The 14,284-nt window shown below is 44.6% G+C and overlaps 1 protein-coding gene across 1 annotated transcript; it reads left to right on the top strand.

Moving 5' to 3' along the window:
- Positions 1–2,510: 2,510 nt before the first annotated feature.
- LOC310699097 (macrophage mannose receptor 1-like) lies at positions 2,511–13,785 on the top strand (the record flags this gene model as incomplete). Its single annotated transcript, XM_083520714.1, has 8 exons — positions 2,511–2,529; positions 4,907–4,983; positions 8,360–8,514; positions 10,292–10,422; positions 10,596–10,720; positions 11,706–11,876; positions 12,601–12,708; positions 13,646–13,785. Exons 2-8 carry the CDS (start codon positions 4,911–4,913, stop codon positions 13,783–13,785), a joined length of 903 nt encoding a protein of 300 aa, XP_083376840.1. The 5' UTR covers positions 2,511–2,529; positions 4,907–4,910.
- Positions 13,786–14,284: the final 499 nt, after the last annotated feature.

The following is a 14,284-nucleotide window of genomic DNA, read 5'->3' as shown; positions in this document are numbered from 1 at the left end:
CTCCTCTTGGGTGACTAGTAAGTGCATGATACAGATTCATAACTTCTTCCAAACTTCTTCCAAATAAATGAGCATGCTTTCCTAGATCAGGCTGCAAAGTATGATATCAAATTCAAGGCACCACATAGCGAGGGCAAAACGCATCACACTTCTGCCTATTATAGATGTGATCGTTCCCAGTGAGATATCAAACTGTCTGCAGACCACGGCTATCCTGAACCTACACTTAATTTTCTTATCCTTATATCTTCTTTGCAAAGCAAAGCTCTGCTTCATTCTTTGCAGCATCAACAACAGAAGAAAAACCCTTCTGGAAAAAGAATGAAGTAGTGCTCACTACCTTTGCTAAAGATGAGCCTTTCATATGCGATACTCCCTGGAGAATATTGAGTAAAATTCTTCCACTGCTTAGGAACAGGGTGAAGAATCTGAAGAAACAGTTTTTGTGATATGTGCTATTGACCCCAATACAGTTTCTGACTTATTTGGCAAGTGCTTTGACACATGACACTAAAGGGCACACCCAATTCTAGCTTGAGCTACATGTTCTGTATGTGAATGTTATTAAGGCAGCATAGATTTATCTGAAGAGCTTCCATGTCAAAGGGCATGTGTGCCAGGAAGTCCCACACTTTATTTATTACCATTTTTAGCAGCAATGTAAAAAACCCCAGCATAAGAACAAAACACACAGTATAATTTTGTAGTCATAGATATGGTAACATTAATATTGGCTCATAATATTGATGTAACCATATCCACCAAATAATAATAATAATAATAATAATAATAATAATAATAATAATAATAAAATTTATACCCCACCCATCTGGCTGGATTTCCCTAGCCACTCTGGATGGCTCCCAACTGAATATTAAAAACACAATGCAGCATTAAAAACTTTCCTAAACAGGGCATACAGAAAAAACCCTTAATGATGCAAACAGTGATTTGGTTCTCTCTCCCCCCCCCCCATGTTGTTGGGTACACACACAGTGCAAACCTGTCTCAAGGAGAGAAATCCAGCTTCTATACCCTACCAAACAATACAATACTTTTTGTACACCCTTATTTTGCAAGTGAGCCTGCCTGCTTTTCCTTAACCCCCCACCCCAGCCCTTCACAATGGCAGATAGAAATATTACTTTCTGAGAGTTTTGAAAATACAATATCCCCACAGTGAAAATGCAATATCCTGCAGTGCGGTGGAGAAAGAGATGTGCCCACAGTGTAACAGATGATAAACAAATATGTATTGCATAATAAATTGATTGTGGCAAAAAGACCCAAGTCTCTACTCTTCTGAAGGAATAAACAAATAGCAACATTTATTCTGGTCTGGAAAAATTGTCTGCATGAACCATAACAAGGGCCGTAACCTGTAACAGTTATCTGCCACTGCAGCCTTTATTACTCAAATATTGGATTAGATACCAATCACAACTACATGATAAGCCTCTGGGGGGGAAACAAACAACCTACTATAATTGGAGCAGTTTTTAAAAACACTGTACCTTCGAGTGTTTTTTTTATGTGCAACTTAGCCAGTAATGCGCAGCACCCTGGATGGTTTTCAACTAAGTTTTACTCTGAGTATTGTCATTGAAATAAATGAAAATGACTGTTACTGTAGGTCCATTAATTTCAGTGGGTCTACTCCAAGTGAAACATAGCTGAATACTACCCCATACGTCCAGGGATGTGAGAGGTGGCGTTTCTGTGTGGGTCCTTTCTGGTGGATGAGTACATGCGTGGCTGGCCCAAGACATTTTGCCACCTGTAGCAATGGATAGGATGGCACCTCCTGCCTGTTTCATGTACACAGAAGCTGACTGGACTGACAGGTGTCACTTACTGGTGTTGACCTATAAAGTCTTACACAGCTCAGGACCCCTGTGCCTTAAAGAACCACCTCTCCCCATACAAACCATCCCAGACCCTGTGCTTGTAATCGGAGGCCCTTCTCTATGTCCCACCTTCCTGAGAGGTTCGGAGGGTGACATCTAGGGATTCACCCATCCTTAGAGTGGGGTGTGCTGTTGTGCCAGACCTATAGTCTTTAGGCCTCTCCTTTTTGGCTCTAAAGGTCACTTTTCCTGGGCCACAGGAAGATGTTGTCATCTTCCTGCATATGGGGTTCTCTGTCAGGGGTGGGTTTGAGCTGATGGACATTGTGAACTATGGGTTAAAATTAAATGGTCTCATGTCTTGAGACCAATCCCCCATGTCTGGATGATCTGAGATAAGGGTGCCATGTGGCACTGGGTTACCATTGTGATACCTGGGAGGTCAAGTGTATGACTTGCTGAGTCATTTCATGACTACTTGTAGAGATGGGTATCATAGTCTCTATGACATTGCATGCCTTGCTGCTGTCCTGTTTGCATGTCAGGAGCCTGAGTCAGGTGTTGGTCTGTAATAAAAAACACCAGTCTCAGTGAAGTTAACTCTTCATTCAAAGAAACTAAAACTACACAGTCCTAGTGATGCCAGAAACTCTTCTCAGCAAGAGAATGAGCCAGTTCTGAGGTGAGCCAGTTGTGAGGACTGAAGGTCCCTGTCTTCCCTTCTTCTCTGGGTTTTTTTCCAAGCTATCGTAGACTGTCTGTACGCAACCAATCTCTCCTCTGATCTTTTCATTTCTCTGTGTTTTCTGGAAGACTGGGGGTGGGGAGCGCATGTCTGTCTCCTGGCCCCCTCTCCTCCCAAGGGTCATCTAGTTCAACTCCCTGCAATGCAGAATATGCAGGTTGCCAATACAGGATCAAACCTTGGCATTACCAGCTCCTCGCTCTAACCAACGGAGCTGAAACAGTGGTCTACCTAGTCCATGGAATAGCACTGGATTATGAGCTTGTTTCAGCGTTAAGCTTAGAATCATGGAACTGTAGAGCCCAAGGATAATCTAATCCAACTCCCCACAAGTCATGAATCTGTCCCCTAATGCGGGGCTCGAACCCACGACCCAGAGAAGAAGAGTTTCATGCTCCACCAACTGAGCTATCTCAGGTTGAGAAATGACAGATTGTTCTCACTTTTCAGGCTAGTCTTGGAAAGGGGCCATCTTTCGATATAAATCTTTTGATATAAAGTCAACACATCAAAGCCTGCTGCTCCAGGGTCACTTAAAGCAGCTTCCGTCGTTCCTGCTCCTCTTGACGCAAACAGGATTTCAACACATACAGTCGAGTCAATGCAGCCATTGTTCACTGATTTTTCGGCCTGGTACATTTCCCCTTCTTCAGACATCTCACTGTCAGCACATAAAAGAACCATTCATTCATGGTAATGCCCCAAAGTATTGTGTCGGTCAATTAGGTGAGGTGCTCTTGTCTTATAAGAGCCTTAGGATTGCAGCGTTAGAATCATAGAATCGTACGGCTGGAAGGGACCGCAAGTGTCATCTAGTCCAACCCCCTGCCATGAGATTAATAGTCATCTAGTCCCACCACCCTGAGATTAATAGTCTCATGTTCTACTGACTGAGCTTTCATGAAGCAAAAGCAACTGGAAAAAATTTCAGCATCAGAATCATACTGCTTCAGAGAGCTAAATAGGTGTGATAGCTCTGTCAGTAAAGCACAAGGTGCTTCATCTCAGGGTTGTGGGTTCAAACCCACGTTGGGCAAAAAATTCCTGCATCCCCAGGTAGGACAATGGGAAAGCTCAGTTGGTAAGAGCATGAAACTCTTAATCCCGGAGTTGTGGATTCAAGCCCCATATTGGGCAAACGATTCCTGCATTGGGCAGGCAGAATTTCAACAAGTCTCCCCATCCTAACCAGATGATGTTCAACAAAGCTGTTGAGGTCTGCCACAAAAACATTCTGCCAAAGGGCCACCATTCCGCTCTCTTCTTGACCAAGGGAGGGGCTGCTTTTGCCTCATCCATTTTTTCAGCTGTCCGGCTATGGGTGTTTTTGGTGTGTGTGTGGTCACAATAACCCAGTAGTTATTGTTTTTGAGTCAAAATTTATTTCCTAATGCCTTGTTTCCCCCCAGCACTGATCATCACCAGTAGACCACGAGACTCTTCATCTCATCAGAACTAGACCATTCTATGATCTATGACCAGCAGCAACAACTAGTAACAAAAGGCAGGCTGTGTTTCGGCCTAGTGGCTGGAACCTTTAAACCAAGCCTGCCTAGAGTTATCAGTTGCTCGGCAGCGCCCCAAAGCAAGCGGGATTTTTGGGTGGGTGTGCAATGCTGTGGGCGTTGCCACTCTCTCTTACACACACATAGGAAAGGTTGCCTATTTCAGACCCCTCAACTGCTCCTCAACCATCCTGGGGTTTTTTTTTTGTGTGTGTGTCTTTTGTGAGAGCACAGAGGCCATTTTGTAAGCATCCATACTGGGTGCTTTAACCACTCCTAGAGTCTTTCTGCTACAGGGCAGCTCTATAAATTAAGTCAGTCAATATATATGGGGAAAGCCAAGTGTAACTTTGAGAAGGATCTGAAATACTTCCTTTGAAGCTTGAATTTGTTTTATTCTGGATTGTTTGATTTTTTTATGGTGGGGGGTGAACCATGTATTCCTTGGAGGAAAAAGTAGGATAAAAATGCAATAAATAAGCTCTTCTGCTTACATCCTTAAGAAAGCTGGAGGGGCCAGCGAGATGGAGATGTCAGTTGCCAGCCTGGTGCCCAGAGATCTCTATGTGGTCACAATTGGACCTCTGCCCATTGCAAAACTCACCTGGGGAACTTTGAACACTGCTGGGTACAGATACCAGAAAAGTTGCTACATTACCACATGAATTGGTAGCATTGAATTGAAGGCATGAGGAAGACCAGTATGCAGTCTGTTCCTTGACTGGGTTGGGAACATGTCCTGGCAAGGGATGGAGATCTCCTATCCCAGAGATTGGAAAAGACTAACTGTGATGTAATTTCGATTTTAGGGTGATGGGGTCAGCGGCTCTAAGGAGAGCAGAGATGCAAGTCCGAGTCGTGTTGGGGTTGCTCTTCGCCAGTTCTGGTAGGAAGTTCCTGGAGGAAGACAAGAGATAAAAAGTGGGAAGATCACAATATTTGTTTCAAGTGTCCTGGCCTTTCTTCTTCACTATGTGCAACCAATTTATTTTTTATTTTTTATAATATTTATTAGGTTGTCAATAGAAAAGTTTAGAAAACACAAAGGACAAATGCAAAACAAATACAAAATACAAAAGCACAAAAATACAAAATACAAAAATACAAACATTAAACACAAAAAGAAGAAAAAACACATATAAAAGAAAAACAAAATTTCTCTCTTTCTTAATCTCTCCACTTTAGGTTAACTTATTTTCCTGACTTCCTCACGTCTCCCATTTTTGTATCCCTTTTAAATTTAGTTCAGCAAATTCATGATCTATTAGTTTATCTATTGTTAATCCCCTTATACTTTTTACCTTGTTGCTAGAGCCCCTTCAATTCATTTCAATGTCATCAACATTCAAAAATTTTACAATATTTCTGCAAATAAATTTTAAATTTCCTCCAATCTTCTTCCACCAACTCTTCTCCCTGGTCTCGGATTCTGCCAGTCATTTCCGCCATCTCCATATAGTCTATTAGTTGCGTCTGCCATTCTTCCAAGGTGGGTAGGTCTTGTGTCTTCCAATGCTTTGCGATGAGAATTCTTGCTGCTGCTGTAGCGTACATAAAGAAAGTTCTATCCTTCTTTAACACCAATTGGCCAACAATGCCCAGGAGGAAGGCCTCTGGTTTCTTCGGGAAAGTATATTTAAATAACTTTTTAAGTTCATTATATATCATTTCCCAGAAAGCCTTAATCCTTGGGCACGTCCACCAAAGGTGAAAGAATGAACCTTCAGTTTCTTTACATTTCCAACATTTGTTATCAGGCAAGTGATATATTTTTGCAAGCTTGACTGGGGTCATGTACCACCTGTACATCATTTTCATAATATTCTCTCTTAAGGCATTACATGCCGTAAATTTAATCCCGGTAGTCCATAACTTCTCCCAGTCAGCGAACATGATGTTATGTCCTATATCTTGTGCCCATTTAATCATTACAGATTTTACCGTTTCTTCCTCAGTATTCTATTTCAACAGCAAATTGTACATTCTTGAAAGCGTCTTAGCATTGGGTTCTAACAATTCTGTTTCTAACTTTGATTTTTCCACCTGAAAACCAATCTTTTTATCCAGATTGTAAGCTTGTCTTATTTGAAAGTAGTGTAACCAGTCTCGCACCTTCTCTTTAAGTTTGTCATAACTCTGCAATTTCAATTTGTCACCTTCCTGTTCTAAAATTTCCCAGTACCTTGGCCATTTAGCCTCCATGTTGAGTTTTTTCAAAGCTTTCGCTTCCATAGGTGATAGCCACCTTGGAGTTTTGCTCTCCAAAAAGTCTTTGTACCTTATCCAGACATTAAACAGAGCTTTCCTGACAATATGGTTTTTAAATGCCTTATGTGCTTTTACCTTGCCGTACCATAAGTATGCATGCCACCCAAATATGTTATCATACCCTTCAGGATCCAAAACGTCTGTGTTCTCAAGAAGTAGCCATTCCTTCAGCCAGCAGAAAGCTGCTGACTCGTAATAAAGTTTAAAGTCTGGCAGGGCAAACCCCCCTCTGTCTTTAGCATCAGTAAGAATCTTAAATTTTATTCTGGGCTTTTTGCCCTGCCAGACAAATCTGGTTATATCTCTTTGCCACCTCTTGAAACAGTCCATCTTATCAATGATTTGCAATGATTGGAATAAAAATAACATTCTCGGCAATACATTCATCTTAATAACAGCAATACGACCCAGCAAGGAAAGCTTCAAATTCGTCCAAATTTCTAGGTCTTTTTTCCTGCTCCATTACTTTATTTTTAAACCTCAAGGTCACTCACACAGATCAAGCCTCTTTTCTGATGGGATTTTTTTTCCAAGCCAGCTGTAATGGAAAAACCCCAGCTATGTCCCAGGCCTCCTCTAGGGGAGCACCTTAGCAACAATGTTACTTTCCAAGCAGCTTTTCCAAAGGCAATCCTGCCTTTTTAACTTTCACTTTCCAATAAAGGCAACAATTCAATATAAGGCAACAGTTTCCAGCTCACATGCAGAGTATTCACAAACAGTTATAAGTATTCATAAACGGTGCAACACTTTCTTATTGTCTCTGGCAGACCAGTAGCAGGGATTAGGCAGTGGTCTTTTCCTCACTTCTTCCTCAAGTCTGAAAATTCTTTCCCCCCCCCTCACTTTAAGAGGGGGTTCTTGTGTCTGACAATGAAATTTAAAGTCCTCTTATTCCACTTCTCCAGCTCTAGCTTCAAAAGTCTTTGCTTTGATCTTATCTACAAAAGCGGAAGACGGACTTCCTTTTTACATCTTCCCGCTTCAGAATCAAATTCAAGTTGTTACGTCAATCAAAGGCAAACCATACCTTTGATCTCCCACTTCTTAATAAGTCTTACTCACGGGCTGTGATTTTAGAAGCCGAAATTTTCAAAGGAAAAATGTCAGCGCTCTCCGGCAACAGCTGCGCGGCTTTGCTCCGCAGAAGTAGCGATTGACTCTCAGTGCCGCGCCACCCCCATTCTGCTCCGGAACCCCTCGCGGGGTCCCTTTACCAGTTGGGGGGGGGGCGCTTCTGGCACCCGCCGAGTCCCACGACCGCAGGCTTCCTCCGCCTGCGGTTTTTTAAAGGGTCTCCGCTGCGCCGTAGCGGACAGACCTGGTTCCTGCGGAGCTTCCCCTTCCGAGCTTAGAAGAAGACCGCCATTACCGTTGGCGCCACCTCCGGAAGTGTGTGCAACCAATTTATGGGTCATTTTATCTGTGGGTAGGGGATAAAAAACTTGAGGCTGCAAATTATGAGGTGTGTGTGTGCAAGCAAAACTCCTGAAGACTGGTCCTAGGTGTCAGAGTCAACCCTTCTGAAACTGTCAAGGAAAAGGAGGTAAAGGCTGTCTGTAACCAGCAAGAGCAGATCTCCTTATAATAGAATCATAGAATCATAGATTTGGAAGGGACCACACAGGTCATCTAGTCCAACCCTCTGCAATGCGGGAAGTTGGAGTTATTGTTCTTTTTTGCTCAACTGAGGTTTTAAAGCAGAGATTGGATGGCCATCTGTCATGGATGTTTGAGTGGAGATTCCTGCATTGGAGGGGGTTGGGCTAGATGACCCTCAGGGTGCCTTCCTATTCTATGATTCTGTGGTTCCCAGACCAGCAAGCAGGCCCAACCCAAAAGCATTTCTAGTGCCCAGGAACACCATCTGACATGCCCCTTCCCTCCTTTGTCCAAATCCCCAGCTTTGAGAGGTGGGAACAAGAAGCTACTGTTTTGAAAGTTAGCAACAAGAAGCTAACATTTTACTGATGCCACCTTTCCTTTCCACACAGTGCTGGGGTTGTGCCCCCCAAGGTGGATCCTGTACAGGAATGAGCTTTGCCTTTACATCCCAGCTGGCTCTCTTGTTCTGTCCTGGAGTGAAGCCAGAGTCTTCTGCAGGGACCAAAAGGCAGACCTGGTTGTCATTAAGGATTACCACAAGCAGGTAAGAGGCCGATTTTGCAAGCTGCAGGCTGGGAATGTTTTAGTTTGGGAGGGAGGAAGCGAGGGAAACCTCACTTGAGGATGACTGCCTGGCATAGAATCCAGATCTGACCCAGGTATGGCAATGGCCAGGTGCTCTAGGTGCCGTGTTTCATTTCTGCTTTATCTTTTAAAGGAAAAATCTCAAAGTGGTTGACAACCCACTAAAACATCCAATCAAACAATCCAGAAGTGACAATTTGCTTTCCCCTTATTTATTGACCAACTTAATTGATAGAGTAGTCCCATAGCAGAATTTCTTTAGGAAGCCAGTGTGGTGTAGTGGTTGAAGAGTTGAACCAGGACCTGGGAGATCAGGGTTCAACTACCCACTCAGCCAGTCATGAAGCTCACTGCGTGACCTTGGAGTCAATCACAGACTCTTAACCTACTTCACAGGGTCGTCGTAGGGATTAACTGAGGAGGAGGCAAACCAAGAGATCTCTACAAAATGCACCTGGCACCTGGCGAATTTCTAACACTGTTCAGAACCTTTTTCTATTCTGCACCCAATGAGGGCTCTTGAGTCCCAGGTCGGCTAGGTCATTTCCTGAGCCCAGGAACATAAACAGCTAGTGCAACTAGCTGAGCATTGTCTGCACTGACTGGCAGCAGCTCTCCAAGATTTCATGCAAGGATGCTGCCCCAGCGCTACCCAGAGATGCTGCCTTCTGCATGCAAAGCAATTGCCCTAACACCAAGCCATGGCCCCTTTCCTGTAGAAGTCCCTGGCAGAGACTGTTGGGAAAGTGGCGAAAGTTATGCTGCCTGCCTTTGCTCCCACTGCAGGACAGCTCAGTCGGTAGAGCATGAAACTCTTTTTTTAAAAAAAATATTTTTTATTACAAATTTAAACAAAACATATTATCTTAATACATATCATCCTTAATTCCCCCCATTCCCTCCTCCCCCATAAAATAACCCACCCTCCCCTCCCCCCTGACTTCCCTCAGCTCCAGTCTCTGGTTTCTCTACAAATACTATTCTCTGCATGTTACAAAACTGTATAAATCCTTAACTTATCTGGCTGGTTATTGTCCATAAAAAGTTTGTGAGTGTTTATTCAAAACCTGCCAAGGAGTCCAGTTCACTTTGTTGTTTCTTTAAGTACTTTGTAAAAGGTTCCATTCATCATTAAAGTCACAGTTATCCTTGCCCCATAGTTTACGTGTCAATTTTGCCAATTCTGCATAGTCCATCAGTTTCTCTTGCCATAGTTCTTTAGTTGGGGTTTCCTCATTCTTCCATCCTTGTGCTATTAAGACTCTCCCCGCCGTTGTTGCATACATGAAGATATTTTTCAGCTTCCTTGGCAGGTCTTTTCCTACAATCCCTAACAGAAATGCTTCAGGTTTCTTAACAAATGTTAGATGGAACATTTTCTTCAGTTCATTGTATATCATTTCCCAAAACTTTTTAATTTCATTACAATCCTACCACATATGATAAAATGTCCCCTCCTTTTCCTTACACTTCCAACACACATTTGAACTGGTTTTATACATTTTACCTAACTGCACTGGAGTTATATACCATCTATACATCATCTTCATATAATTTTCTTTCAGCAAAGAACAATCTGAGAGCATGAAACTCTTAATCTCAGGGTTGTGGGTTCAAGCCCCACATTGGGCAAAAAGATTCCTGCATTGCAAGGGTTTAGATTAGATGACCCTTGGGGTTCCTTCCAACTCAACAATGTTATGATTCTGTGATTTTATTATGCTGCCTTTGCACAGATGTTCCTGACGGAACTCTCAGACAGCACCCGGGAAAATGCCTTGCACTACTGGATCGGGTTAGCATGGCGAGAGGCAAGCAGTCAGCTCGCCTGGGTGGATGGGACCCCATTATCGCAGAGCTGGTACAGGTAAGAGAACCTTGATGCGTGGCTCTGATGGCAGAGGGCTCCAGTGTGGGGCTTCAACCCACAACCCCAAGATCAAGTCTCCTGCTCTGCCGAAGGAGCTATAAAAGTGGTTTGCTAAGAGATCAGAAGCAAGTTCTTTGCTTTTGGATCTTGAACTCTTTCTGCTTTATCAGAAACTGGCTCCAAGGATACCCCAAGAAGGAGCGTTGCACACAGCTCGTGGGCATCTACGCTGGCCAGTGGAGGGACTGGGATTGCGGTGCCAACGTCTCCTTCATCTGTGAGATGCCCATGAAAGGTAAGAGCAAAGAGGGTGTCTCCTTCCCAGCCTCGACATTCAGCAGCCAGCAGGAGGCATAATGAGGGAGGCTATAGAAATACTGCATTTTGCTGATGAATAGAGAGAGCCATCCCCAGCAGCCCTCACTAATTTTAATAGTAGTAGTAGTAGTAGTAATTGTAGTAGTAGTAGTAGTAGTATTTATATCCTGCCCATCTGGCTGGGTTTTACCTCCCCAGCACCCAGGGTCGGCATGGAGGGGGTCCCTTGACGCTTCAAGACTTAGTAGCCATTGATAGGCCTCTCCTCTGTGCATCACACTGTTGACTCATGTTATGCTTGTTGTCCACTAAGGCCCCTAGACCCTTTTTACATGTACTACTAGTAAGCCAGGTGTCCCCCATCTTACATTTGTGCAGATGGTTTTTCCTACCAAGGTGCAGAACCTTACATTTGTCCCTGTTGAAATTTTGCTAGTTTGGGCTCAGTTCTCCAATCCGTTAAGGTCATCTTGAAACCCAATTCTGTCTTCTGTGGCATTAGCTACCCCTTTCATTTTGGGGTCATCTGCAAATTTGATGAGCACCCCCTCAATTCCTTCATCCAAGATGTTAAACTACAGCGGACCCAGGACAGAGCCCTGTGGCAGCTCCCCTTTCCCCCCAGGATGACGAGGAACCATTAACGAGCACACTTTGGGTTCAGCCAGGCAACCAGCTACAAATCCATCTAACAGTTTCCTCGTCCAGCTCACATTTTACCTGCTTCTTCACAATAATATCATGGGGGATTTTGTCGAAAGCCCTGCTGGGGGAAGTGCAAAGGGGATCTCTGGATTTCAGGAGGAGAAAGTGTGGAGGAGAACGCTGGGTGGATGAAGGGGAAATAAAGGCAGTGTGAGGAGTTCACCATTTACATTAATCTAAACTGTGGACCTGCCCACCAACTTCATAGCTGCACCTTCTTGTACCTCTCTCTCTCCCCTTGTGCCTTTCCTGTTTAGATGCCCTCCCTGGCTCTGTGAGGAAAGTGCCCTTCCGCTCCCACTGCTACGCCTTCCATTTCCCATCCTTCCGGGAACTGAGGTCATGGAGAGAGGCCCAGTCTTTTTGCCAGGAATCTGGGGAGGGCCTCGCAATTGTTGGAGATGAGGAGCAGAACACCTTCCTGTCAGGTGAGGGATGGAAGCAGCAAACCAGTAGCCAAGACAGTAGCATTTTGGGCTGATCTAGCTGGGCTCCTCTTAGAATAATAGACTCATAGTTGGAAGGGACCACAAGGACCATCTGTCTAGTAGTCCAGCCCCCCGCAATGCAGGAATCCTTTTGCCCAACACGGGGCTCGAACCCACGAACCAGAGATAAAGAATCTCATGCTCTACCAATTGAGATATGTGCTTCTTATTAGTTTTTTAAGTGCCCTTAGGGGATGGCTGTTGCCATTTATCTCTTTATATTTTAAATATTTTGGGGGCTGCTTTTCTGGGCAAATGCCCCTTTAAAGATGCTTACAGTCAAAAGCAGCAAAAAAATGAAACTAACAGTGGAGATTTTCAAAACTTAAAAGAGCACCTGTACCCAAATGCCGCCCTCAGAATAACTCTCTTCCTCCTCCTCTTCAGTTGGTACAGTATGGTGCTGATAACGCCAAGGTTGCAGGTTTGATCCCCGTATGGGACAACTGTATAGGCCTGCATTGCAGGGGGTCAGACTAGATGACCCTCGGGTCCCATCCAGACAGACCTATAATTCTATGATTCTATGAGATGGTGGCATTTATTGTCCCCATTCAAACTGGGAGGTAGTAGTGATGGTTTTGCACTGGAAGAGGGTGCGGGGAGCTGGCCACCTAATCCTTACCAAGAAACATCTTTGATGGTTTCTCCTTTTCCTCTCCAGATGCCTTTCCTGAGGACGGCTGGCAGATGTGGATCGGGCTGCGCTTTGGCACCTCATGGAGGTGGAGTGACTCGTCAGCCCCCCCAGCCTATTTCCGGTGGCATCTGGGTATGTTGAGTCCAAGCATGATCGCTCCTGAACAGAAGGGTCCTGAATCACAGCTGGTTCTCTGTGTCAGAACTCTTGGTTGCCATCCAGAACTGCATAAAAACTAGAATCATAGATTTGTAGAGTTGGAAGGGACCCCAACTCAACCCCCTGTAATGCAGGAATCTCAACTCAAGCATGATGACAGATGGCCATCCAACCTCTGCTGAAAAACCTCCAAGGAAGGAGAGGCCACCACCTTCTGAGGGGGTCCAATCCTCAGTTGAGCAGCTCGTACTGCCCTAAAGCTGTTCCTAACATTTAGTCAGAATCCTCTTTCTTGTAACTTGAATCCATTGGTTCAAGTCTTAGGCTCCAGAGCAGGAGAAAGCAAGCTTGTTCCATCTTCCATGTGATGACCTTAAGATGTTTGAAGATGGCTCTCATCTGTCCCATCAGTTTCCTCTTTTTCAGGCTAAACATACCCAACTCTCTCTACTGTTCCTCATAAGACTTGCTCCATAAGACCTGGGGCTCTTTATTATTTTATTGCCCCTATTGATTGATTGATTGATTGATTGATTGATTGCATTCATATCCCACATTTTTCTACAAGGAGCTCTTTTCCTCCACCCTTAATCCCCACAACAACAATGCCCAAATTAAGATTTGAACCCTGGTGTCTCCCAGGCCCTAGTCTGCAATACCACATTGACTCAGCTGGGGTTCCTTCTCCACACAAATGGGCTCTGGGATGGGGTGTTGAGGCTGGGGGAAGGGTGTGGAATGGACCTAAAGTTCTTGCCCATTTCCCACTTGGGGTGGGAAAGAAGTGCAGGAAGTGATAATGAAGGTAGCATTAGGAAGTGTGTTGGGACTTCCTGGAGACAAGGTAGGAGGCTGTAGCTAGAAGCCGCTCATATGGGCTCTTACAACCCCTGGCTGCTCTATTCTCTAGGAAAAGCCCCCGAACAGGTGAAGGACCAGTGTGTGGTGCTGAGTCTGCAGCCCACCAATATGGCCCAGCATGGGACGTGGCAAACCAGACCGTGCAATGAGCGTCCTACGACCGAAATAAGAAGAAGAGTTTGGATTTGATATCCCGCCTTTCACTCCCTTTAAGGAGTCTCAAAGCGGCTAACATTCTCCTTTCCCTTCCTCCCCCACAACAAACACTCTGTGAGGTGAGTGGGGCTGAGAGACTTCAAAGAAGTGTGACTGACCCAAGGTCACCCAGCAGCTGCATGTGGAGGAGCGGAGACGCGAACCCGGTTCCCCAGATTACGAGACTACCGTTCTTAACCACTACACCACACTGGAGTGCCATAGATGCTCAAGGGCAACAGAGGGGCCGCAGACAGGCTGGAGCAGACAGAGAGAGAGAGCTGCCTCTTAACTCCTCTCTTCTCATGAGTGGAGAAAAGGGGAGCTAAAATCACAAAGCAATTTGCAGTATAAAAGCACCACTCAGGTGTGAAACTGTTGGATTTTCATCTGAAATGCTGGACATCATCTCAAGGAGACCAGAAAGCAGCTGATAATAATGATAGCGATAACGATATCGGTAACAGTAACCAGAACTGTAACCATAACCATA

This window comes from Podarcis liolepis (assembly GCF_965112155.1).
Source record: "Podarcis liolepis genome assembly, contig: HAP1_SCAFFOLD_105, whole genome shotgun sequence".
Classification (NCBI taxonomy): Eukaryota; Metazoa; Chordata; class Lepidosauria; order Squamata; family Lacertidae; genus Podarcis; species Podarcis liolepis.
This window is presented reverse-complemented; position numbering and strand designations above follow the sequence as displayed.